The 26,429-nt window shown below is 51.0% G+C and overlaps 3 protein-coding genes across 3 annotated transcripts; all 3 read left to right on the forward strand.

Annotated features, from left to right (window-relative positions):
- Positions 1–160: 160 nt before the first annotated feature.
- On the forward strand, positions 161–1,307 carry LOC143834467 (uncharacterized). The gene is made up of 2 exons (XM_077331292.1): positions 161–1,088; positions 1,296–1,307. The coding sequence occupies exons 1-2, from the start codon at positions 366–368 to the stop codon at positions 1,305–1,307; spliced, it is 735 nt and encodes a 244-aa protein (XP_077187407.1). The 5' UTR covers positions 161–365.
- Positions 1,308–1,447: 140 nt separating this feature from the next.
- LOC143834468 (uncharacterized) lies at positions 1,448–13,236 on the forward strand. The gene is made up of 5 exons (XM_077331293.1): positions 1,448–1,558; positions 2,410–3,507; positions 8,529–9,274; positions 10,197–10,299; positions 11,295–13,236. Exons 1-5 carry the CDS (start codon positions 1,465–1,467, stop codon positions 12,545–12,547), a joined length of 3,294 nt encoding a protein of 1,097 aa, XP_077187408.1. The 5' UTR covers positions 1,448–1,464; the 3' UTR covers positions 12,548–13,236.
- A 1,797-nt stretch (positions 13,237–15,033) lies between these two features.
- On the forward strand, positions 15,034–26,140 carry CENPA (centromere protein A). The gene is made up of 5 exons (XM_077331247.1): positions 15,034–15,187; positions 18,683–18,839; positions 20,312–20,415; positions 24,182–24,259; positions 25,192–26,140. Exons 2-5 carry the CDS (start codon positions 18,692–18,694, stop codon positions 25,324–25,326), a joined length of 465 nt encoding a protein of 154 aa, XP_077187362.1. The 5' UTR covers positions 15,034–15,187; positions 18,683–18,691; the 3' UTR covers positions 25,327–26,140.
- The last annotated feature ends 289 nt before the right edge of the window (positions 26,141–26,429 follow it).

The following is a 26,429-nucleotide window of genomic DNA, read 5'->3' on the forward strand; positions in this document are numbered from 1 at the left end:
CTACTTCCGGTTGGAATCCTCCGCGGCTGCGGAGGCGGGATTAGTGGGCGGGCGTTTTCCAGGCGAATGGATGGAAGGCTCAGGGTGACGCTTTCTTAGGGGCGGGGCTTGGGCGCCGGGAAATCTCCCGCAACCCTTTAGGCTCCACCCCCTCCTCAGCTACTGGATTTATATGATCTAGGCAGAGGGGGGAAATACATGGGTCATGTTGTCATGAGGTTTAAAAGGGGGGAAAGGAGAACAAGCCACACAATCCTGAGCTTCTCGGGTGAAGGGTAAAAGCATGCTAGATCGGAGAAGTATCAATATTGTCTGGCCCTTATTAAAATGAAATTTCTTTTCTGGTCCTTGAACTATAGCCAAGAATGAAAATGGAGGAGCCAACTTTGGCAGGATCCCCAATGAGCGAATGCCTGGATTTGGCGGGAAAGTTCCCTCACATTCTCCAAGTAGAAACCACGAGGGAGGTTCTGGCAGGGACAGCTCCGCAGCCCATCAAGAAAGAACTGGCCGAAGGGCTACAACAGCACAGGGAAGTCCAGCGACAGGAATTCCAAAAGACGGCACAGTCCCTGCATTGGGGATGGGGCAATCCGCAGCTGCCTCAACCCTGCTCAGAAGAGAACTCCAAGGAGCTGCAGGTCTCCTTCCTGGCAGCAGCTGGTGTGGCACAGTGGCCTGGAGGGGAACGCATGGCCCCGATTCCACCGGACCTTAGTGAAGAGACCCAAGAGGGCTCTGAGCCCTCCGCTGCTTCTGTCCGAGTGAAGGAAGAGGTGCCAGAGGAGGTCCTGGTTGGCTTGGAGACCTTCCGCCTGCCTTTCAGGCAGTTCTGCTATCAGGAGGCCGAGGGACCCCAAGAGGCTTTCCGCCAGCTACGGGATCTCTGCCATCAATGGCTGGAGCCGGAGAGACGCACCAAGGAGCAGATCCTGGAGCTGGTGATCCTGGAGCAGTTCTTGTTCATTCTGCCTCAGGAAATGCAGAGCTGGGTCAGGGAATATAGGCCCAAGTCCGGCAGCCAGGCTGTGGCCTTGGCAGAAGATTTCCTCCTCAGTCAAGCAGGGGCAGAAGGCGTTGTGCAAAAGGTGAGAGAACTCCACCCTATTCATCCATTTAAAAGCTTTGGCCCGGGAAGTGCTTTGCAATAAAACAGCTACTTTGAAGTCCCTCCTGAGTGGCCTGGGAGGCTGATACGTTCTCCTCCTACAGGTTCCTCAGTCTTGTGATCTTTGATGACAAATTTATGTCCATTTACCCTCGGGCTGAGGGTTTGGCCCCTTTGCTCTCTGTAGAGAACAGGATAGCATTGAATGGCATACACACTGTCCACAGACAACCGAGTGAATGAATCCGAGGTCACCCATTCACTCGCTCTTCTTCAACCATTTCCTCCTTCCCAAATCTCTGATTGTGAACCGCTGTTTGTATTTTCCGTTTCAGAGGCAGGGGCCCTCAGTGTACATGGCCCTTCATTCCCCCAAGTCCGAATATGAACAATCCAACTCTGTGAATCTGCAGTTCTCTGTGGAGGCAAAACACGAGGCCGGATTGCTGGGTAAGAATCAGGAGAACTCTGCTGCCTCTCTCTCCTTTGAAGGACTGTATATTATGTGGATGCATGAAACCGTTTTCTGTCAAGGCAGGCCATTGGTCCAATGAGGTCAGCATTGGACTCTCCAGGGGCTCAGAGGTCATTCCCATCAGTTTCTATTCGAACTTTTAAACTACAGAGGCCAAGGATTGGACCAGGGAGCTTCTTGGCGCAGCCAGCTTGGTGTAGAGCAGTAGCTTCTAATCTGGCGAGCTGGGTTTTATTCCCCCCTTCTCGACTTCCACTTGCAGCCTGCAGAGTGACATTGGGCTAGTCACAGTCCTGTCAGTGTTCTCATAGAGCATTTCTGGCAGAGCTCTCTCATCCCCACCTACTGCTCAGGGTGCCTGTTGTTGGGAGAGGAAGGGAAGGTGATTGTAAGCTGCTGAGACTCAGAGAAAACCAATTCCTCCTCCACGCCAAAGTAGATGGGTCCATGGCTGATCAACAGCCGCTCCCTGAGACGCATGCAAATTTTAATTTCTGGGAAGGAAGACTTTTAGTGTTGGTGTTTAAATTCTCTGCGAGAACAGCCCTAAGAGAACTGTGACTAGCCCAAGGTCACCCAGCCGGCTGCATGTGGAGGAGGAGGGGGCATCAAGCTCAGTTCTCCGGGTTAGAGTCTGCTGCTCTTTAGCCATCACACCACGCAGGCGCCATGATTTACCACCATGGCTTTATGATGGTTACGGTACTGTTGTTAGCTCCATTCTGGGGGAGGGGGCTGAATAAAAATCTAATAAAATAAATAAGTCCTCTGCCATGCTGTCCTGTAAGGTTTCACTCATATGGCGATTCCTTTCCCACCCCAATAGGCAAAGAGCAAATCCAGCCGAACGAGGAAACGATAACACGACCGGAGCAAGCGGGTGCCAGTGCAGCTTCGTTGGGGGAAGCAGAAGGGGTATTTTCTCAGGATCGTGACGGAAAAGAGGAACCCACAAGCCAGGGGGGGGCAGAAAGTCAACAGGAGAACGATCCAGGGAAGGCCGCAGACGTTGGTGAGGAACCAAGCACATCCTATAGATGTGCCTTCCAAGATGGAATCTGCAGGCTGGAGGGGGGGAAATCAGCTCCCTCTGCTAGTCAAAACTCCCCCCAGAACTCCGACCTCATTGGGAACCAGGAAACGCAGCCGGCAGAGAAACCGCATCGGTCCACGTACCGTGAGAGAATCTCCCGCAGGAGAGCACACCTGTTAAGCACCCCTGCGACAGTCTCCGCGTCATACGAATGCTCCGAGTGCGGGAAGAGGTTCAGCTGGAAGTCGCATCTCTTTAGGCACAAGCGGAGCCACACGGGAGAGAAGGCACACGAGTGCTCTGCGTGTGGGAAAGGCTTCGTCTTCAAAACCGACCTTTTCAGGCACAAGAGGATCCACACGGGAGAGAAGCCCTACGGATGCGCGGCGTGCGGGAAGCGCTTCAGCCGCAAGTCGAACCTCGTGATGCACGAGAGAACCCACACGGGGGAGAAGCCCCACCAGTGCGCCGAGTGTGGCAAATGCTTCAGCCGTAAGCCGACCCTCCTTACTCACAAGAGGACCCACACGAGGGAGAAGCCCTACGGGTGCCTGGAGTGCGGGAAAGGCTTCCTCTTCAAAATAGACCTTTTCCGGCACAAAAGGACCCACACGGGAGAGAAGCCTTACGCCTGCTCCGAGTGCGGGAAGTGCTTCAGCCGGAAGGCCAATCTCGTCACCCACCAAAGGACCCACACGGGCGAGAAGCCCTACGAATGCTCAGAGTGCGGGAAGAAGTTCAGCCGCAAGGGAAACCTCAGGACCCACACGCGGACCCACACGGGAGAGAAACCCTACGAATGCTCGGATTGTCGGAAAAGCTTCACCCAGCGGATACATTTTCTGAGACACGAATCGATCCACGCACGAGAGACAAACCCGGAAGCTGCGGGTGACACCTGATGCTTCCCGAATGCCGTGAAATTCACGGACGCGCAAGAGAAGCCCGAGAAAGCATGAAGGAAAACCTGGCTGACTCCACTTGGCTTGGTGGACATTTTGGAGCGTGAAGGGAAGGAACCTTTGGACTGTAGGCAGCCTCCTGCCCGCAGATGGGACAGAGTGTCGGGAAAAGCAGCATATAAATCTTATGATATGTTCTCTGTACAAAAAATATTGCACAGATAACTGCATGATGCTTTCTCACACACAGAAGAGAGACTGTTTTAGTGGTATTAGTGGAAAAGACACAGCATAAACAGTCTTCAGGTCCCTCCTCTAAAACCCACCCTTTAGTAAACCCTGGTGCTGTTACACATGATTGCCATGAGGTTGTTCCTCCATTTCTCTGGCTGAGCAGAGCTGGCCAGTGTGTGAGGTGCTGATGCTTATGACCAACTAGGGGCCAAGCCCCTTGCATTCAGGAATACAACCAGTGCTAGATTAAGGGGGGGGGGTGGAGTGGAAGAACTCTGCAGATGGCCTCCCCCTCCCTGCAGGACCTGGAAAGGCTACAGGCAGCTGTCAGGAAACTCACAGACAGGGGCAGCTTTCCTTTGTCAAAAAATAAATTTGTCAAAAAAATAAATAAAAGACAACTGTTCTTCTTCTATAGTTTAGGGGCTTTAATTACGTTTGTTATATTGTAAATGCTTTAACTTTTAAATTGAGTATGTTTCGCCGCTGTTACCCGCCTTGAGCAATGCGGCAGGGTGAGATACAAATACAAACGGATTATATTATTATAATAATTATAAATGTGCCAACTAGATGCAGTTGGGGTATGTGATTTACTGACTGGAATGGGGGGAAGGGTGTTATTCTGCCATCTGCTGGATTGTTAGATTGCAGTATTGTTACGTTATTGGGAATTAATTGAAAGGTTTTCTTTAATGGAAGCTGTATTGTTATATCTTACTGTTTTTATCTTCTTGTGAGCCGCCCTGGGCCGACTGTGTCGGGAGAGGCGGGGTATAAATTAACTTATAAATAAATAAATCTGTCCTTGAGTAATTTGAATTTGGGAAACCTCCCTGAAGAGACATTGAGAAGATGGACATGTGTTACCATTTCCACAGCACAGACTCTGGTCATGATACTTGTAGTGACAGGGACAGAGATGGGCAGGCCCCACAGTATGACGGGGATTCCTTCCCTGCATTGGGGTTGCCAGCTCCAGGCTGAGAAACTCCTGGAGAATTGAGACAGGGACCTGGGCGGGGTCCAACGCCCACCTCCAAAGCATCCCTTTCAACCAAGGAGGACCGATCTCTGTCGTCTGGAGCAGAGCTGCAATCCCAGGGGATCTCCAGGCCCCACCTGGAGAGTGGCATCCCTCTCCCATGCAGCCTGCAACACACAAAAAGGTAGGGATGCCAGCCTCCAGGTGGGACCCTCCTGGGATTGCATCTCACCTCCGGGCAACAGAGACCACCGGAGGAGATGGCTGCTTGGGACCCCCACAGCTTTCTACTCCACCCTGAGGCCCCTCCCTGCCCCAAATCCCGCCCGCTCCCAAAGCCTCCAGGTATCTCCCAAGCCAGAGCTGGCAACTCTGAAAGGAGGAGCCGTCCGGGCTTTCCCATTCTCGCCCTTCATCGGCCTCTCCGGTTTCCGCACCGGGCATAAGCCGGGTCTTCTTCGGGAGGGGAGGGGCTGCTCTCCCTTCGCCGCCGCCCCTCCCCGTGGCTTTTGGGTTGCTTCGTGGACGCGAGCAGCGCAATGGGTTAAGCGCACGGAGATCTCGCGCCTAGAGAGGAGAGCCCGCAAGGGCCGGGAAGAGCAGGAGGCCGTGCCCAAAAAACAAGGGAGGAGGCGGAGGAGGAAGAAGGGGGGGGGGGAGAAAGTGAGGTCACCTTCCTGCCCCACCCTCTCCCCTTCCCGGGGCGAAACTTCCTAGTGGGATCCTCCTGCATCCACCCCCCGCAGCCCGGGGCGCATCCTGCAGCAGCAGCAGCAGCAGCCGGGCTGGCGGGATCCTCGCGCGGGGCCAGGTGAGCTACGAGCAGGTGGGAGGGAGGAGGAGGAGGAGGAAGAAGAAGAAGGCGTGCCAGGGCTGGATCGGGGCCGTGCGGAGGAGGAGGGAAAGGGAGGGGGGGCTGCCGCGCGGACCCCGGGCCTGATCGACGCGGTTCTCTGGCGGGAGAGGCAGCTTCAGCCTCGGTTTGTGCGGTTGCTTTTTGCTGCTGATGGCGCTGGAGGAGCTGTCGACATTGCGGGGGTTTCTGGGTCCCCCCCCTCCATGTGACCTTTTGCTTGGGGGGATCCCCGCAGGCCCCCCACTTGGTCCCCGAAGTCTGCCGCGGGTGTTGCTAAAGGCGCGTTGCGGGTCATGGGCCCAGCCGGTGTGCAGGTGCAGAACAATGAGGCTGTCCATGTGCGCCCTGCGGCACACTCCCGACCAGGGGCTTGGAGGCATCGCCCTGCCACTGCCAAGGAGGGGGGGGGGGGTTGGCCGTGTGCCGCAGCGCCCCAAAAAAGAAAATCCAGGCATCTGAGGCGCAAGCGCTTCCTAGGACAGGGGAAGTGGGAGGGGGGTGGGTGGGCGCGTCTGATTGTCAAAAATCGGTCTGGCCAGGAAGCATTGCCTTGATGTGGGGTCAGGGATGCAGTGGGGTGGGGACATTCATGAGGGTCCCCCCCCCCCTACACACACACAAGTATTTGATAGAAGGCGTTTCTGTGGCTTGTGGCCATTCTGGCCAGGGATCCGAGTTTTTTGGGGGGAGGCAAGGAGCCTCTTAAGGCAGCCATCTGAAAGCTCTGCCCATGAGGCTGGGAGTTCAATCCCAGCAGCCGGCTCAAGGTTGACTCAGCCTTCCATCCTTCCGAGGTTGGTAAAATGAGTACCCAGCTTGCTGGGGGGTAAACGGTAATGACTGGGGAAGGCACTGGCAAACCACCCTGTATTGAGTCTGCCATGAAAACGCTGGAGGGCGTCACCCCAAAGGTCAGACATGACCCGGTGCTTGCACAGGGGATACCTTTACCTTTAATCATCTGGGTATATGATTGGGGTCACTTGGGTAGGCACATAGTTGTACGTTTTCTGCACTGAGCAGGGGGCTGGACTAGATGACCCTGGAGGTCCCTTCCAACTCTGGTTCTAATTTTTTCTTTTTTTGCGTAAGTGTTGAAATGGTATTGTTTTGAGGACCAGAGCGGCCTTTGCCGGCCACTGGCAAGCTCATGCCATCCCCTGGATAGCACAGGCCAGCCTGGTCTCATTAGATCATGGGAAGCTAAGCAGGGTTGGTGCTTGGATGGGAGGACCACTGAAGAGGTTGTGGGTTGCCCCACTGAGGTGGGCGATGGCCAAACTACCTCCATCGTTCTCTTGCCTTGAAACCTTGGCTGAAACCTGGCTTGGCAAATTGGCTGCGACTGGTCAGCAACGGTGGCGGACAGGCCTCCCACAGGAGCACTTCCATGCCCTGCTGAGGCACGTATCCACTGTCTGTGGAAGTTTTATTTCTCCCATGTTTGTGTGAATAACAACTGAATTTCAAGGGGATTGATTGTCTGTTTTGGCAAAGAATTCTCATGGGCTGTGCTTGGATGTGTGACACAGTTTACTAATGTCACAGAATTAATTTTTGCTATGTATTCCCACGGTCATGTAAGGAGTTCTTAGTCTGACGAAGAGTGCTTGCACTCGAAAGCTCACGCCCTGAATAAATCTTTGTTGGTCTGAAAGGTGCTCCTGGACTCTGATTCTATTGTGCTACTTCAGACCGACACGGCTGCCCGTTTGTATTGCTGCTGTCTCTCAAGGTTTGCTCCTGACTGGGTTGTTTCCAGCCCTTTTAATATATCGGGTGCTTTCACCCATGCTAAATCTACCTCGGTGATTGTTTGCAGGTAAAGACCAAGAAGCAGCAAGTTGTTTTGTGCCCTGCTTTTTACATTTTATGTCTGTTTTTATTATTATTTTATTATCGCTTTTATTGGCTGCAGAGGAGAGGGCATGCAGTAATGGGTTTAAACTTCAAGTACAACGATATAGGCTAGATATCAGGAAAAATGTTTCACAGTCAGAGTAGTTCAGCAGTGGAATAGGCTACCTAAGGAGGTGGTGAGCTCCCCCTCACTGGCAGTCTTCAAGCAAAGGTTGGATATACACTTTTTTTGGATGTTTTAGGATGGTTAGGGCTGATCCTGCGTTGAGCAGGGGGTTGGACTAGATGGCCTGTATGGCCCCTTCCAACTCTATGATTCTATGATGCTATGATTATATGATTATATCTTGCAAGGTCCACACATAGGCTTTCTGAGGTGTTAGGCCTTTGTCATTATAGTTCAAATACAGTATATTTTATCCCTGTCCTTTGGACATCTTTTCCCGTGCTGCTAGGCGACCCAAGTTAGCCTGCCTTCGGGCCTGTGCTGTCTCAGAACTCGCTGCTAATGGTTCTCCCTTCCAGCCCCACTGGGTTTCATTCCAGGTTTGATGCCTATGGCTGTCTTTTAGACTCTGAGTGCTTCCCACATCATTGGCTGAGTTGCTGTGATGTCACAGAGGCCTACCCAAAAGAGTCTCAAAAAGGGCTTACAATCACCTTCCCTTCCTCTCCTCACAACAGAAACCTGCAAGGCTGGTGGGGCTGGGGGATCCCTGAGAACTGGGACTGATTGGTGTTGGCTACATCCTGTTGCCCTTTTAGTTGATTATTTAAACAAACTGCCGATTTTACGTGGAGGCCGTGTCACAGGCCTTCAGCCGCGAGGCACTGGGTCGCTCTGTTAATTGGGGACCTTCCTCTGTCACTGTTAGGAGTTTGATTTGGTTGCCCGGCCTTTTAATTGGATGTATTTTACTGCTTGAATGTAATTTTATGTCGTATTAAATTACATTGTTAGCCGCCCCGAGACGTTGGGGAGGGACGGGATGCGAATCTAATAAATCATTATCGTCATAATGAATTGAACTAACCTCGTTAGCTTATTGGATTCTCCCTGCCTTTTTCATTCAAGAGCTGTCGCCGGCGAACAAAATGGAGGATCAGAATGCCGCAGGACCCAAAGCTGGGGAGAGACTGGCAGCAGCCGGCAGAGATCTTCATATTGTCCAAGTCGGGATGATGGGGGAGTTCCTGAGTGGGATGACGGCCCCCCAGATTAAACAGGAACCGGATGAGGGTCCACAGCCAAACTGGGGAGTCCAGAAACAGGAGTTCCTAAAGGCGTCCGGAGAGACCCCGTATCCCGGATGGTCAGGCCCTGCCTTCCCTCAGCCCCTGTCAGAGAGCCGGACGACAGACTTTTGGGGCTCTTCCAAGGGAGGCGGTGATGCCAACCGGTGGCCAAGAGGAGAAAGCCCAACTCAGCCCAGGCCTGGCCTGAGCGGTCGAGAAGGCCCTGAGGCCTACAAAACCCTGGACGCTTCCGCTGACGTGAAGGAAGAGATCCTGAAGAAAGTGGACTCCGGCAACCTGGAGCTCCGGTGTCAGCGCTTCAGGCAGTTCAGCTACCAGGAGTCGGAGGGCCCCCGGAAGATATTCTGCCAACTCTGGGAGCTTTGCCACCAGTGGCTGAAGCCGGAGAGGCACACCAAGGAGCAGATCCTGGAGCTCGTGATCCTCGAGCAGTTCCTGATGATCCTCCCTCTGGACATGCAGTGCTGGGTCCGGGAACGGGCGCCCGAGACCTGCGCCCAGGCGGTGACCCTGGCGGAGGATTTCCTGTGGCGGGCGCCAGAGGCCGACGGAACCGAGCAGAAGGTGAGAAGAGCCTTCCCCTATCCCCCTGATGGTCGCTAGGGTACCCCGAGGCAGGTTTGTTTTTCTCTGGTCAGGCCAAGCAGAGTTGGCGACTCTGCTGGAAAAGGAAATTATTTTTTGTGCTAGATGATGTTATGAGGGTATCGTTGTGCTCCAGGCAAGGGTAGGGGTGTATGGGATCCTCCCCCACACAGGTAAGGAACGCATGGTGGTCGCTGAAGCCACCTGATGTTTCTGGGGAGGAGATCCGTAGCTTTCATCGGATTTTCAAAGGGGTCCGTGACCCAGAAAAGGTTAAGAATCATTGCTACAGAAGTACCCCGCACACAATTGGCTGTGTTCTTTTCCTGTGCTATCGAAAGATGGGCCGAAATATTATCCTGCGTTTCTTTGTTAACCCGTAACCCCATTTTTTTTGGTCTGCTGTCCTAGGATAAGAGTTGGTTTTTACGCCCTGCTTTTCACTAGCAGAAGGAGTCTCAAAGCGGCTTACAATTACCTTCCCTTCCTCTGTGGTGTGGGGAAGAAATTCTACCTGAAGCAAAAACCAAAATTTTTGCAGATGTTGAATTAGATTATGCCTTAGAAGTTAAAATTTTGCAAGGACAGAAAGGGGGGGGGTTTCTGCTGATCCCCACCTCTTGTAACCTACCTCTGATTCCCACCCCCATGGGGGCTTCTTCAATTGAATTTTAGGAAGGAGAAAAAGAAGAGCTGGTGTTTTTGGCACCCCAAAACGGCTTACAAACACCTTTCCTTTCTTCCCAAAACAGACAACCCCTTGAGGGAGGTGAGGCTGAGAGAGCTCTGACTAATATTTGATGTATTGTTAATGGAGTGGATTGCAGAATCCCCCAAACTCTGATTTTTTTTTTTTGCACTGCTCCCAAACAGATTAACAGGATCTTGATTTCCATTTCAGATCCCGGAAGACGCGGACGAATTGGTAGCCGACTCTCCCAAATCGGAGCTGGACCCATCGGACATTGTCAAGATTGAGCTCTCGATGGAGAACTTGCAAGATGGTGAGGGGGTGGAGGAGGAAGAGGCATCAGGCTGGCCTGAACGGCTTTAGTCACTGGGACTGTCTGGGACGGTTGCAACGGAGATCCCTTTCTGCAGACTGGAACAGAGCAGAAAGCTGCTTTAAACTGAGTCAGATTAGTGGCCCAGCCAGTTCTGCTTGGACTGGCAGCATCTTTCCCAAAACCTTCCCCCTGACCACCACCCACGAGATCCTTTTAATTGGAAAGACCAGGAACGGAACCTGGGATTTTCTGTACGCAAATGGAATTCCGGAGGCAGGACTGACCTCTGAACCCTTGAATATGAAGCTCCTTTCCAAGGAGTTGGGCCTTGGATCTACTCTGCCCTGGCCAGCTTTGTCTGCCTTTGAATAGGAAATGGCAAGAAATGGGCTTGGGAAACAGCTGGTGGCTCAGTGGTAGAGCATCTGCTTGGCTTGCAGAAGGTCCCAGGTTCAATCCCTGGTTCTTTCAAAGGATCAGATGGGAAAGACCCTGGAAAACTTAAAAATTTGAGCTGCTTTCTGATCTGTGACCGTATAAATAAACTTGACTTGTCCCTGGAGAACAGCTGTAGGTCAGACTCGATCAGCCTTTTTTTGACCTTTTGACCATGTGGGAGTCCCTGAAATGATTTTTCTAGCTTTGAGGAGCTCCGGAAGTGATGCCAAGTGGCCACACCTCCTTTCCATGCCCACGGAAGTGATGTCACCAGAAGTGACATCACCACCCATGTTAACAAGCAGACCTGAGGAAGACTTTGGGGGAGGGGGGAGGATAGAGAAAGAAGAGATTAATTACCGTTACCCCTCTCAGTAACTTCCCTCTAGGCACTGGCTTCGGAGCGTTCCCAATTATTTGCATTGAGTCGGATTTATGTGCATTAAAGATCCATTTCTTTCAGTGAACTTTGAGAATCCTGAACCACAAAGGGCTCCTTGTTCACGCAGCCAGAATCTAGCAAATTGCTAACAGGTCGTTTTTGTTTGTTCCAGGAGGGGAGCAACAATATTTTCTTGGCGGTGTGGGTGAATTGCAGGAGGGAGCTTGCGGCCCCGCGAGAAAGAAGGCTTCTTATGATGGCAGGAAAGCCCTCCGTCCCGCTTCGGACCACCTCTCCAGGAACCAGAAGACGCCACTGAAAGAGAAACCGTATAAATGCTCGTACTGTGGGAAAATCTCCGACTGCAGGGCGCACCTGATCATCCACGAGAGAACCCACACGGGGGAGAAGCCACACAAATGCTCGGTCTGCGGTAAGAGTTTCACTCGCAAAGAGTCCCTCATTATCCACGAGAGGTTTCACACGGGGGAGAAGCCCTACAAATGCTCCATGTGCGGCAAAACCTTCAGTGACAAGATCGGCCGCCTCATCCACGAGAGGACCCACACGGGAGAAAAGCCCTATAAATGCACAGAGTGCGGGAAAAGCTTTGGCACGCGCTGTAACCTCCTAAGGCATCGGAGGGTGCACACGGGAGAGAAACCGTACCGATGCTCGGATTGTGGGCAGAGCTTCAGGTACAGAGCGCAACTGGTGATCCACGAAGGGACCCACCGGGGCGAGAAGCCGTATAAGTGCCCGGACTGCGGGGAGAGCTTCAACCAGAGTCGGCACCTCGTCATTCACAAGTGGACTCACACCGGGGAGAGGCCCCATAAATGCTCCGTCTGTGGCAAAAGCTTCAATCAGAAATCGGACCTCATTACCCACACGAGGACCCACACGGGAGAGAAACCGTACGTGTGCTCAGAGTGTGGGAAGAGCTTCATTTCGAGCTGCCAGCTCCGGAAGCACGAGAGGATCCACACGGGCGAGAAACCGTACCAGTGTTCGGAGTGCGGGAAATGCTTCACCTACAGCTCTCACCTGACCACCCACAAAAGGACACACACGGGAGAGAAACCTTACCAGTGCCCGGACTGCGGCAAATGTTTCATTTCCAGCTCTCACTTCACCGCGCACAGAAGGACGCATACAGGGGAGAAGCCCTACCAGTGCTCGTACTGCGGAAACAGCTTCATCCAGAGATCGCAGCTCGCCAAACACGAGCGATCGCACACGGGCGAGAAACCGTACATATGTTCCGAGTGCGGGCAAAGCTTCCGGTGGAGTCAAGGGCTGAAGAAGCACATGAGGACTCACACGGGAGAGAAGCCGTATAAATGCTCCCAGTGTGAGAAAATGTTCACTAGTTCTTCTAATCTTTCTCGGCATCATAAGATCCATGCTAGGGAGAAACTGTAAGGACCCTTGTCAAAGGAACTGCGAACTCCTGCCAGGGGTGGCCAAGCTGGGGCTTGTGGGAATTGTAGTCCATGGACATCCGGAGAGCCACAGTTTTGGCTACCCCTGAGATGGTGTATTGAACAGGCATCAGAAAACCACACCAAAGGGAAATCTTTCCATTGCACCAAAACATTCAAGGATATGGCCACACTTCACAGCCAATTCTCACTGTAAATAGAGTTTTGGGAAACCTTATCTGGGTGATTACTTCCTTTCCTGGCTCTCAGGACCCTAGTCCTCAGAGAAGCTGGTGCCATCACCAAGTGTCGATTCTGAAGAGCTGGCCACCCTAAATTGGGCACTGGCTATTAAAAAATGGACTTTAACTCTTGTGCAGTGGCACAATAAATCGAAATCGCATAAATCTTAAACGGTTGCTGCCATTTTCATTCGTATTATCCCACCTCCCTTGCTGAGGGTGTGCAGCCACAGAATCACCTCATTCCATTATCATGGGATAATTTCAGAATTTGGTGTTTGTATGTACCTGTTTTGCTTTCCACCACAGTTCCCTGCCCAGAGCTGACGGGATTCACATTGGCCGAGACTGTAAATTGTACAAGTGCAAGTTTTGGGGATGTGCCATTGACTGTAGGTTTTACGTTTAGAATGATTTCTCGTCCTCATTAAATTTAACGATGCCTTGTCGTGTGCAGTGTTTGTTCTTAGAATGGAATGGGAGTCCTTGTTGTTCCCTAATCTGCATTGGTTGTTATCATTAATTGTATTTATACCCTGCCCAGTGGGGAACCAAAGCAGTTCACATTGTTCTCCTCGCCTCCATTCTATCTTAATAACAACCCTGGGAAGGAGGCTAGGCTGTGTGACTGGCCTATAGTAACCTGTGAAAGAAGTGGGGATTGGCACCTGGGTCTCTGACAGTCTGAGCACTATACCAGCTGGATCGCTTTTATCCCATGATATGTTTTGTTTGTCTTTCAAGGTGCCAGCATTCTGTTTTTCTGCAATAAACAGACATTTACCACTCCGGAATTGCCCCAAAACTGCTTCTGTTCCTGGGGAGTGTTTATATGCAAAGACCCTTTTGCTTACCTGCAAGGGAGGGAAGCCTGCTCTTTAATTTGGTGAGGGTGTGGGCAGAATAAATAGTGCTTGTCCTCCAATATTTCCATAACTCCAAATGGTGTCCATTAAAAGCTACTTGCCAACGGTCAGTATATGGCAAGAATTAGCAAAATGGTAGAGAAAAAAGTTTCTTGAGTGTCCTGCATAGTGCAGGGGGTTGGGCTAGATGACCCAGGAGGTCCCTTCCAATTCTATGATTCTACGAATCCAATGGTACCTTTAAGGCCAACAAAGTTTTATTCTAGACATAAGCTTTCGTGTGGACACGGATGGCTTCAAATACATTGAAATAGGCATTTACTAGTTCACACATAGAGGATGAGCTGCAAATTAACATACTGTATAATGAAGGTGTTTAACAGGTTCAAAGTCCAAACAGGTAAGTTTAGTTTTTATGGGTACAATTTGATTGGGTTTCCGGAGTGGGTGAGACACATGGCGTAGTGAAGGAAAGTAATGCCAAAATTGGGAGATTGATGGGCAGCTGTAACCTTAATTGTGGGATTTATTTTCTACACTGCTTCTCCCTAAAAGGGGCTCGAGGTGGTTCACAACAATAAAAGCACATGCACAATAATAAAAATGCAACAATAAAACTCTCAAAACCCCAATCCTCACCCTCTTTACTCCCTTGGCTGCCTACCTGAACTGGAGATGGTATAGAATCCGAGAGTTGGAAGGGGCCATCCAGGCCACCTAGTCCAAACCCCTGCTCAATACAAGATTGGCACAAAGCATCCAGGGTATCTATCCCTCCACTGCTTGAAGACCGCCGCTACAAACAAACAGAGTAATTAACTGGGACCCTGTCATTAAGCTCCATCCCTCTCTCCTTAAGCAGGGAGAGACCTTACAGGATGGGCCGCTGGCTCTGTAGATAGATTCTGGTGGGGTGGTCGTTGTTGGTCTGAAGTAGCCAAACAACATGTGAGTCCAAAGGCACTTTTAAGACCAACAAAGTTTCATGCCAAGTGTGAGCCTTTGTGTGCACGCATACGAAAGCTCACACTTGACATGAAACTTGGTTTGTGCAGGTCTATCTTCCCCTGACCCCAGGCCAGAGGAAATTATTAATGAATGCATTGAACTGCAATCAGCTTTTCCTTGCAATGTGGAATGGTAGATCGGAACGAATAAAAGTAGCCGGCAGCGTTCCATTGCCGCGTTGTGATTGGCTCTCGCTTCCTCAAGAGGCATTCAAGCCAGCCAATCTACTCTTCCGTTTGAACGGAAGCCGTTGGGAGAGCAGCCTGGGGGTGGCGCTCCCCCTCCGCCTATCCCTGCCCGCGACACAGCTGACCAATCCCCAGCAGGACTGGCTGTAAATCACGTTTTCATTGGTCGCCAAGTCCTACACGCGCTTCCTGCGTTCCCGCCCCCGCGAATGTTTTTGAGTGAGCTGGAGCGGGATAGGTCGAGGGCCTAGCATGGAGGCGGGCTCTCCCGTGTGGCGCGTAATACGAATTTAGTCGGAGGCGGAGAGGCCGAGCTCTGTCGGAAGCGGGGCAGAAGGTGAGGACCGCCGAGCATTGTTACGTCACAGCCGCGTCAGGCGTGCGGGGGGTGTGTGTTGAAGGGGGGGGGCTTCTCTAGCCCTAACGTCGTTCTCACGTTCTGAGAGAGAGCGCGCGAGCGAAGAGGGAATGACGCCATTGGCTGCTGCGGTTCCTCTCGCGGCAGTGACGTCACCGGGCGGTTTGCCTGGTCGGAACGCGATTGCGTCATTCTTGACGCAGAAGGAGGAGGGGCCTTTCCCGTTCCTTGCCAAAACACGTGGTCCGAATTGAGACAATGATTTAGGTTAGGGGTGGCCAAGCTGTGGCTCTCCAGAGGTCCACGGACTACAATTCCCATGAGCCCCTGCCAGCATGGTGCTTGCAGGGGCTCATGGGAATTGTAGTCCGTGGACCTCTGGAGAGTCACAGCGTGGCCACCCCTGATGGTCTTAAAAACATAGACCGGGGGTAGTCAAACTGCGGCCCTCCAGATGTCCATGGACTACAATTCCCATGAGCCCCTGCCATAATGCAGTGTGCTTAGATCTTTAAAATGCCAATTTAAAACTGCATGGAATTTTTTTTTTTTTGCTTTTGTAAACAGGATGTGTGTGTATGGATGAATAATATTTTGTAGATGTTACTGGAATATATCTATATTTCATGTGTATGATACTCCATCTCTGTTGACTTAAGGCAGATAACATTTTAAAGCCATACATGGTAAGCAATAAAACACAGCAGCAAAGCCTTTATAAAAACCTAGTATTTGTCTCCCTGTGCAGGGGCTGACTGTAACTTTCCAGATGACCATGGACTACAATTCCCATGAGCCCCTCTCAGCATGGGCGGGAATTGTAGTCCTTGGATATCTGGAGAGCCACAGTCTAGCTACCCCTGCACTGCAGCCACCATAAGTTGAATGTGACTTGTGGTCACTTTCCTCCACCACCTGCACTGCCTGGCTGGCAGGGGAGGAGTGTAATGGGGAGCAGAGGTTGACTAGGACAGCGGTCCCCAACCTTCTTGTAGTTGCAGACCGCCTCCGAGGGTGAGAGAGAGCCGGCGGCCCGGCCGCTGCAGCTGCACGTAAACGTGCACGCGCATTTGCCGCGCATGCACGTTTTTGCCACTAGGTAGCGCTAATGCACGTGCGCGGCAGCTCCGCGCATGCGCGTTTGCATCGCTGGCATGCCGGCGGCTGTGCCTGCCTCTTCCCCCCCTCGCTGCGGCCCGGCACCATGGCCTTTGCGGCCCAGTGCCGGGCCGCGGACCGGGGGTTGAGGACCCCTGGACTAGGAGGCTAAGCACATTGCCCTGTTTTCTTCAGGATTCCTGGACTTGCTTCTGTACTATTAACCTTCTTTCCTCTATCCCCCCCCCCCCCCGGCTCCTTGCAATGGACTAAAAACTAGTGTTTGACAAGTTATGGGTGCTTGGGGCAGTTACAGCCTTCTTCTTTTCGCCCATTACTTAGATCCATCCAAAGCACAAACATTTGAACCTGTGAAGCCGTCTTGCACTGAGTCAAGCGTACCATTGATTTGCCTGACTTAGTGCTGTCTGCCCTAACTGGCAGTGACTCTGCCAAAGTCTGATGCCGAAAGCTCTTTCCAGAAACTGCAATCTGAGGCCTTGTAACTGGCCAAGTTTGGGATTTCACTTGGGGCCAGAGTGGTGTAGTGGTTAGGAGTGGTGGCCTGTAATGTGGCAAACTGGCTTTGAGTCTCGGCTCCTCCACATGCAGCCAGCTGGGTGACGTTGGGATAGCCGCAGCCCTGTTAGAGCTGTTCTCACAGAGCAGTCCTGTCAGAGCTCTCTCGCCCCCACCTAACTCACAGGGTGTCTGTTGCGGAGAGACGAAGGAAAGGCGATTGTAAGCTGCTTTGAGACTCCTTCGGGCAGTGAAAAGCAGGGTACATAAACCAACTCTTCTTCTTCTTCCTACCAGGCAAGGTGTTCTGTGCACTGAACGACAGACCTTTCCCAAATGCATTCTTTCATCTGCATCGCAGTCAGATGACTGGCCCCTCAGTCCTAATATTGCCCTGTGTGGCTCCTGCTTCTCCAGGGTCTGAGGTGGAGGGCACCGTCTCCTAACCTCTGCCACGGAGACCTTTCTCCTGGTTGTGAACCTGCATTCAAGGTTTCCACTCTGTCGGCAAGCTGATGCCAGGGTTGTCAGCTCTAGGTTGTGAAATACCTGGAGATTTTGGGGGTGAAGCCTAAGGGGTATTTGGGGAGGGGAGGGGAGGGACCTCCATTGGGTTGTAGTGGCAAAGAGCCACTACATCTTCCAAAGCGGCCATTTTTTTTCAAGGGAATTAATCCCTATAGGCTGAAGATCATTGGCACCTTAGTGGCCAACAAGATTTTCGAGGTAGGAGTTTTCCTGAATGGAGCTTTGATTCTCTTTGAATCTCTTTGATTCGCATTATTTTCTGTTGAGGTCCCTCCCTAGGCCCTGCCCTCTGAAGGCTCTACTCCCTCAAATCTCCAAGAATTTCACAACCTTGAGTTGACAACACTAAATGTGACTGTCCACTCTTGGACAGAGGATGCTGGACGAGATCGGTCAGATCCCGCAGGATCCTTGAATGTTCGCCTGCCTGCAGGTGGCTTGATCTTCAGTCTTTCATTTTCCCTGCTACGACTGATCCTGTTATTCACCCACATTGATTTCTGTTACTGGGTTTGCAAACATGCATCCCTAAGATGGCTCTGTTTTAATTGCATGCTTCCAAACATTAAGTCATCGTATTCCGTTCAAACTTTGTTTAAAAGTTGGTCTGGGAGCAGGGTGGGGAAGATGGGGAACAGAGCTTTTGGTAGGCGAGGAATCCTGTAACAGGAAACCGCAATAATTATTCATTGCATTTACATCTTTCAGCCCTGCCCCCTCTTGTATATATTTACAGTTGAAAAATGATATGAATTATGCGCTGTTATTATATCGACTTATTGCTACAGTGATATAATCAACATCTGCCGGACCATTCTCCCTCCCTTCCCCCCCATTCCTCCATTTTTAATATCTAAAATATTAAAATATTAAAATTTAAGATCTGTTATTAATTACTGTATGTTTTTAACGAAGACTGTTTCATGTATTGTTGATTAGTTTAATGTAAACCGCCCTGAGCCTTCGGGGAGGGCGGTATATAAATCTAAAAAATATATAAATCTAAAAAATAAAAATAAAATAAATAAAATAAAATAAAGAGGAGCACGGACCCATTTTGATGGGTTTTAAGCAGCAACATTGAGAAGAAACAATAAATGGGCTCAAAATATGAATATTTGGCAAGAAGTGTCTAAAGCACCATACTAGGAGAGGCCTGTGTTTGTATCTCCACTTGGCCCTGAGGCTTCTGGGGAACCGCCTAAGCGTGTCCTACCTCACAAGATTGTTGTCACAGAACCACATATTCCGTCTGAGCTTCTTTGAAAGAAGGGCAGGATGGAAATGGGAGAGAAATAAAGGGACACTCTCTCCCCTTTGTTCTCCTAGCCAGACACCATGCGGCGTCACCCACGAGCGGGGCCGAGCCCCAGGAGAGGCCACCCCACCTCACCTCGACGCCGCGGAACAGCATCTCCACGCCGAGGACAGCCCCGGACATCTCCGCGTGGCCACCCTCGGGAGGCACCAGCTCAAGAACGACCAGGTAAATGCTACCGAATGCCAGCTTTGGAAGCCAAAGCGAGTTGACAAGAAAGGAACCGGCAGTTCTTCATTGACTCGCCTGCCTCTTTGTACACACCGCTTTGTCTGTTGGCAGAGTCTAAATATGCATAGAAGCTGAGCACACGCTGATTAAGACCAAAATAGATTTGACGAGGAGAACAAACTGTACAGTGAGGAGGAGAGACAGAAGTTTGTTTGCTCTAACTGGAGAGAGAGAGAGAAAGAGAGAGAGAGAGAACTAACTAAGTGTTCTCAGAAGAACAGGGGGAAACCTGAACGAGCCAATCAGAAGCCAGAAGGGGATCTATTTAAATTGGGGGAGGTCCCTAAGTGTGCTTTTTCTAGATAGCCATCTGCCTTTGCTGCTCCTGCAGAATTTACCAGTAACTTCTTTGCATATATGCGTGGTAGATCTTCCATGTTCCAATGTTATCCTCACAACAGCCCTTAGAGGTAGTTCCAGGGGGGGGGGTGTTACTGGCCACCCAGCAAGCTATGAGGCTAAGGAGGGGATCTGAACACAAGCCTCCCTGGCCAAAATCTCGTTTTGAAGGAAGTCTCCCGGAGCAGCAGTTGGGGCCAAAGCTGATCCAACCCAGCAATAATTAGTTTATGTTGGACTAATGGTTGGGGAATACGTAACCAGTACATGGATAAAATTGTTAGGGCTGACCCTAAAAAATACCTCCGGGTGGTGCTCAGGGAATCTGAAGAACATGCCTCTGACTTTGATTAAAGGTCATCATCGGTCATCACAGAGGTTTCTCTGTCAGCATTTCGACCTTGATCTGTCACGAACCAAGAGCACAAACGGTGGTCTTCCTGCCAGCACTCTGATTCGGCTTTGGAGCACGCAGGCCTTGGCTGGGGGCCTAACAGAGCCAAAGGGGGGAACGCAGCCTGCGGCTAATTAGCAGCCTCGTTGTTTTCGTCGGGGCTCCGATAAACAGTCTTCAAAAAGCTCAGCTGGGAAACTGCCAGGGTTTGCAGAGAGCAGACTTTTCCCCTGCTCGTGAGGCATTTGTTGCCTTCGATCGAAGCCTCGGTCTCTGTATCCCAGCAGGGCCTCTTCAACCTACGATGGGCTTCACCGCTGTTACGATTGAAGGTCTGCACTCTCGCTCTTCCTCCAAAGAGTGTTGTACAAACTTCTAGGATTTCCCTCACAACAACCCTGTGAGGTGTTTTTAGAAAGGGGGGGGCGCTTTTGCCCAGCCAAGCCTCCAATTGGCTGTTGGCAGATGTCATTGGCCATGCAGCCAGCGAGGTGACCATGGGCCAGTCACAGCTCTCTCAGAGCTCTCCCAGCCCTACCTACCTCACAGGAAGGAAAGGCTTTTGTAAGCTGCTTCGAGACCCCTTTGGGGAGTAAAAATCAGGGTACCAAACCCCAGTTCTGTTTCCCGTCTTAGAACTCATGTTGCATGTTCTGGCAATCCTCTTTCTTCACAGTGCGGCGGCGAAGATACCGGCCTGGCCAGCGGGCCATGCTAGAAATCCGGAGGTACCAGAAGAGCACCAACCTGCTGATCCAGAAGCTTCCTTTTGCCCGCGTGGTGAGTCTACAACAAGAGTCTCCACCCTTTTTGAGCCCGCACTCCCCTTTGGAATTCTTACCCAGGGTGGTGGGCGCAACTACAAAATGGCGGCCGTGGGAGGCGGAGCCAGTCACTCACACAGAGGAAGCTCAAGTGCAGCAGAGGGTAATTTTACTGGGATAGAGGAAGACTGAGTGAGTATCATTAAACCAACATTGTGGTGGCAGTTGCCACTGATTTTTTTTTATATGCACAGCCGATCAGATCTCCAGTGGCCAGTGAGATGCCCCACTTTTTAGACAAGCCTGGTGGGCAGCAGGAAAGGTGTTGGTGTGTGCCATGGTGCCCAGGGGCTCTCTGTTGGAGACCCCTGGTCTACAAGTTGGCTCTGTGCTATCTCCTTTTGCAGTTTCAACATAAGGCAAAATCCTCTTGCAAACCATCACTAACGTGCACTAAAACCATCACTAAAGTGCACTAAAACCATCACTAATGTGCACTAAAACCATCACTAAAGTGCACTAAAACCATCACTAAAGTACCTAAACCATCACTAAAGTGCACTAAAACCATCACTAAAGTGCACTAAAACCATCACTAAAGTGCACTAAAACCATCACTAAAGTGCACCAAAACCATCACTAAAGTGCATCCAAAGTAGCTTGAACTTGCATTATTCAGCATGTGTGAAACTGCCAAGCAGCTTGAGCCAGTAGTCCACCTTTCTCGCCGAAAATAAATGAGATAACTCGGGCCAAGGGCTTCAGTGGAAAGGTGAGTAGAGAGGAAGACAGAAAGGAGGCAGCATGCCGATATTCTGGGACCCGGTTAGAGTGGGAAATCCCGGGGATAAAGGGTATCAAGGGAGGAAGGGTGAAGTGCTTTGTGGAAGCCAGAAAGAGACCTTCAGAGGGGAAAAGCCTGGGTAAGGATTTGTCAAACAAGGACTGAGAGAAATAGAGAGTCACAAGACCATAGAATACTTTGTCCTGGGTCCAGCTGACCAGAATTGAATGTAGGGTTTTTAAGGAGGGGCATCCCACAGCTGGGAAAATGAAAGGAGTGGATGATTTGGGCAGTGGACTGCTGGAGAAGAGGGAAAGCACCAAAGCACGATAAGTGGAAACCGGAGAAGAGAATATTGTGGGCCATTTCGCACGGGGATCTTTGTTGCAAATTGGTCACTGAATGAAAAATCGCCATTTAAAATAGTGGAATTCGTCGTTTTGCATACCTGGCTTTGTAGTGGAATCAGTTGCGTTTTTTAGCGTTTCCCACAGGCTTCCGGTCTCGGCAGAAATCGCTAGAAAGGAAGCGCTATTGCCAAGCTCGTCCCGCCCCTGGCCGTCAAGCAGCCAATGGGCAGCCGTTAGCATGCTCCCAAACAGCCCCTTTCCCTTTAAGAAAGGTTTTTTTAAAAAAAAAACACACCCATTGTAACGAATCTGAGTAGATTCGTTGCAATGGAGAGACCCATCCAGCTGCCTGGGGTGTTTTAGCTGTCGTTTGATTGTTTGATCGTTAACACGCTGGCTCCGAGTGAAAAAAAAAAAATCCCCCCCCCTCTCACGGCCCGATTTTCGGCTGAATGGAATGTGTGAAACTGAAGGTCACTTAGTGACTGAAGGGGAGGGACTGAAGCCGGGGAAGCCTCTGTTTGAGCTGTCATTTGATCGTGGCCATGCTGCCTCCGAGTGGAAAAAAAAAATCCCCCCTCCCCCCCCCTCACGGGCGCGATTTTCAGCCGAAACAGTGTGAAAAATAAAGGGAAAATACATCAGCAAACGGGCTTCTGCGGGCTTCTTGTGCTTAGTGACTAAACTGCTCTGAGGAGGGACTGCAGCCTGGGAAGCCTCACTGGCTAAACGGAGGCTCGCCGGTGCGTTGATCTCCACTCGCTCGGGGAAAAAAAAATGGCGATCGCTTCGCCGGAAGTTTGGAGGACAGGCTCAGGAGGAGGGACTTTGAAGAACCCGCAACAATGGTAACGCACAGGTCTTTATCGCTATTGTTGCAGATTGGTTGCAGGAGTGTATCGCTTTCCGGAGGGTGAATCCACTTTTTGGGATTCCCCTGAAAGTGCTAAAACGAAGCGCTTTTTGCTGATCGGTTTCAGGAGTGTTGCAGATTGTCTACGACGTCGTGGGTTATGCCAAATTAGTAGCGTTTTCAATTAGCAACCATTGTGCTATTTTTAAGCCGTGCGAAATGGCCCTGTGTTTGTCCAGATGATGGACAACCAAGAGCTCTGTGGGTCAAAGTGAAAGGGACACAGTTTGGGACACAGTCTAGAGCCCCTTTGCATAGGGGGGGTTTTATTGCATGTAGCTTGTTCACGCAGTCTTGATTTGTGCTTGCTGTACAAATGTGATCTATTGGGCCCTACCTCTCTCCAGGCATGTCCACAAGGTGGGGCTCTTAGTCTGGTTGGAACTAGGCAGCAAGCTCTCCTTTCCACTTGAGAGAAGGACCTTTTTAAAGGAACACAATCTCTTTGAAAAGCAGTTCAGCAATCGAGTTAAATGTTTCAGCCTAAATCTATCCCACTCTAGGACAGGGGTGGGCAAACTGTGGCCCTCCAGTTGTCCCTGGACTACAGTTCCCATGAGCCCCTGGGACCTCTGGATCAGCAGAAATGTATATTTCTGCCATAGAAGCCTCAATAGCCCAGGCGATTAGTACTTAAGAGGGCAGAGTCTGGGAATATTTATAATATAGTTGCTGACTTCGCCAGGCTGTTATGGTTGAGGCCAGGAAAGATGATCAACAGATGCTGGCCTCCCTCCCTACCTGAAAGCTCTCCCTGGCAACCCATCCGCCAAAAAAAGGAAAATCTCTTCAGCAAGGGGACACCCTCGGGATATACATTTTAACTGTAGATAAGCAGCTTTTAAAGTTTTGAACTGAGTGCCAGCTTGGTATGGTGGTTAAGATGGCTTCTCATCTGGCAAGCTGGGTTTGATTCCCTGCTCTCCCACATGCAGCCAGCTGGGTGACCTTGGGCTAGCCACAGACTTGACAGAACAGTCCAGTGAGAGTTCTCTCAGCCCCACCTCCCTCACAGGGTGTCTGTTGGGAGAGGAAGGAAAGGCGATTGTAAGCTGCTTCGAAACACCTTCCGGTAGTGAAAAGTGGGGTATAAAACCAACTTCTCCTCCTCCTCCTCTTCCTCCTCCTCCTTCTATTTCAACTTGAACTGATTGTTTTAACCTGTAGTCTACTGCAGTGGTCCGCAACCTTTTTTTAGGCTGCGGACCGGTGGGGGGGAGGGCAATCCGGCCGCCGCACATGCGCGGCACCCCATGCGCAAACGCATGCCCGTTTGCGCTGGTGGCCGTGCTTCCCTCTCCCTCCCACTCCCGCAAAAATAAGCTTGCTGGGTCACAAGCTAATCGGCCGCTTTGGTGTCCGATTTGCGTGCGGCCTGGGAAGTTCCTCACTGCGGGGGGGGGGGTGGCGGGGAGAGGGGGCCGCGGCCCGGTGATTGGGGACCCCTGGTCTACTGGATTGTTTTAAGACTTGTTACCCGCCCTGGGTTGCACAGGGAAGAACACGGTTTTCTTCTTTCAATCTACTTCAGCACAAAGCACACTGAAATTGCATTATTTCGTGTGTGTCCAAGTGGAAGCACTCCCTGAAAGTCTCTTTAAGTGTCATCTTGTGGCGTGGGTGTCCATCTGTCGTCGTCATTTCCGGGGGTGGAGACGAGGCTGTCCCAAGCGTGGCCCTGGGCGTGGACCTTCTGGGGCTGTGGGTCTGACCTTTGCCTCTTCCCACTCTGCAGGTGCGCGAGATCTGTCTGGAATACACTCGGGGGGTTGACATGAGCTGGCAGGCGATGGCTTTGCTTGCTTTGCAGGAGGTAAGTGTGGGCATGGGAAGGGAACTGGGTCTGGTTCTGTATGTCCTCGGGCCCAGCGTGGCCCATTGGACACCTTGCATATGGCAGGGTTTGAAGATGCAGAGAATGCAGGGCTCCAGGCTGCTTAAAAGAATCAAGTAGATTTATTACGAAGGAAAAAAGCTTAGTATAGAGAGGAGAGAGAGACGCACCTCACTGTTCCATCTGTTCAGTTGTTCTGTCTCTTGGATCCAGAGGCAATCAGGGAGAAACAGGAAGTCTCCGGTTGAGTGAATCAGGACCCTGGAGGAGATGATTTGAAAACTACCAAGAAGGTCCTGTTTTAACTATGCTGAAGTACACATCTCCTCCAACGCTCCCTGCAGGACACTCTTTATATTCTGCTGCATCATGCACACTGCAGATCTTGCATATTCCAACAGGGGGAGGGGAGCACTGCCAAGGGAACCTGGAGGCGGAGGTTATAGCCCTGCTATGGAGAAATACAAAATTAAAATAGAAAGATAAATGCTCTTCTCAAGCAGGGGAGGGGTTTGCAGCTCAAGAGGACTTCCTCCAAGGCCTTACCAGAAATATATTATGTGGAACAGATGAGCTTTCGTGTTCATACACGCTTCCTCAGATACAAAATTGGGCTCACGTAAGGACGGGAAATAGATGCAGGACAGGCAAAAATGAAGTATTTCTTTAATTAGCCACTCGTCTCTTTTGTATAAAACATTTATTGGCTTGATTCTCTGGCTGAGGGAATATCCTGATGTACTTCCTTTCCCCTCCCCTCTCACTACGGGGCTATGTCAGAGACTTTAATTGTCCTCAGTTTTTCCACATGCCCTGTCAGGTCGGTGAAGTGGCAGCTTTCCCCCACGTCGTGGTGCTTGGATTTTCCACCTTGATCGACCCTTTGTCTCCATTTCCCCCTCCTTCCACAGGCTGCTGAAGCGTTTCTCGTGCACCTGATGGAGGACGCCTACCTCTGTGCCATTCACGCCAAACGGGTCACCCTCTTCCCCAAGGACATCCAGCTGGCCCGACGGATACGCGGCTTCCACGAAGGCTTGGGCTAGGGACCCTTCTCCTTCCCCTGAGCTGGAGGATCTCTCTCCCAAGACCGAAAGCTGAGGATTCACCCCGGTGGGTGAGAGGAAGCTGTTCCGGAGGGGAAATCCCTAATTTGGGCTTAAGGCTTTCTTCGGACAGAGGACTAAATTGTCCCACTTGGGAATCAAGGTCATTTTGGAGGACCTGATCCAGCCAAGAATTCTGCCTCAATATTTTAAGTGGAAGTGTTTTTTTTAATCTTTCCCACTTTTTTGGTAAAAAAAAGAAAAAAGGAAAAGGAAGACACAAGACTTAGCTGGGTTATTCTCATCATGTTTTTAATTTTCTTTTAAACCTGTTGTAATAAGAGATTTTTATACTGGCCTCTGATAGATTCCCGTATTCTGCGCTGTCTCCTTTCTGTGGACACACGTTTAAAAATTGCCCCTTTGTTCGTTTCTGACCCTTTTTACAGGGTCCTCCATTCCCGCCTTCGTATTTTTTTTACCTCGGCAATGAGACAGAAACAGGTGAGGACACGCTCCTACCAGGTTGGAGAGGGTGAGGGAGGGGGTGAAATCTCTATCAAAGCTTGATCCTTGCCTGGAGATACAGGGGTACAGACCCAGCCGGAAACATAGCCGGCGAAAGGCTGTGTGGAGATGAGGGGACCTAAAAAATCTCCTCCCACAAGCTCCTTCCCCAATGCCACGTTCATGCCTGGGAGAGAGGACTCTTGGGTGGAATAAGATGTACGTGGAACGGGACGACGATAAAGGAGCCGTTCCGGTCTAATTTTATTATACAGAATGTTGAATAAAGTGGGTTTCATTATCGTGATGTCTCGTCTGTCCTTGGTTGGCCTCCTGTGCTTGATTTGCTGACTTTGTGAGTGTCCACAGGGCCATCGGAATCTCTGCCTTTGCCCCAGCATGCCAAAAATGGTCATCAGGTAGGCCATGTGTCAGCTATCTCACTGCTTAGGGATGCCTCTCTGGCATGGACCGGAAGCTGGGCCTTTTCCATCACGGCTTCAGTTCTTTGGGATGGGCTCCCTGAAGAAGAAGAGTTGGGTTTTATACCCCGCTTTTCACTACCCAAGAGAGCCTCAAAACAGTTTACGGTTGCC

This window comes from Paroedura picta, chromosome 3 (genome assembly GCF_049243985.1).
Source record: "Paroedura picta isolate Pp20150507F chromosome 3, Ppicta_v3.0, whole genome shotgun sequence".
NCBI classification, from domain to species: Eukaryota; Metazoa; Chordata; class Lepidosauria; order Squamata; family Gekkonidae; genus Paroedura; species Paroedura picta.

Excerpts from the sequence above, each read along its gene's own strand:
- CENPA (XM_077331247.1), top strand. The coding sequence starts at position 18,692 with ATGCGGCGTCACCCACGAGCGGGGCCGAGCCCCAGGAGAGGCCACCCC. Across the intron at positions 18,840-20,311 it reads ACCAGCTCAAGAACGACCAG|TGCGGCGGCGAAGATACCGG; the intron begins GTAAATGCTACC and ends CTTTCTTCACAG. Across the intron at positions 24,260-25,191 it reads CTTTGCTTGCTTTGCAGGAG|GCTGCTGAAGCGTTTCTCGT; the intron begins GTAAGTGTGGGC and ends CTCCTTCCACAG.
- LOC143834467 (XM_077331292.1), top strand. The coding sequence starts at position 366 with ATGAAAATGGAGGAGCCAACTTTGGCAGGATCCCCAATGAGCGAATGC.
- LOC143834468 (XM_077331293.1), top strand. The coding sequence starts at position 1,465 with ATGGCCCTTCATTCCCCCAAGTCCGAATATGAACAATCCAACTCTGTG. Across the intron at positions 3,508-8,528 it reads GACAAACCCGGAAGCTGCGG|AGCTGTCGCCGGCGAACAAA; the intron begins GTGACACCTGAT and ends TTTTCATTCAAG. Across the intron at positions 9,275-10,196 it reads CCGACGGAACCGAGCAGAAG|ATCCCGGAAGACGCGGACGA; the intron begins GTGAGAAGAGCC and ends TTTCCATTTCAG.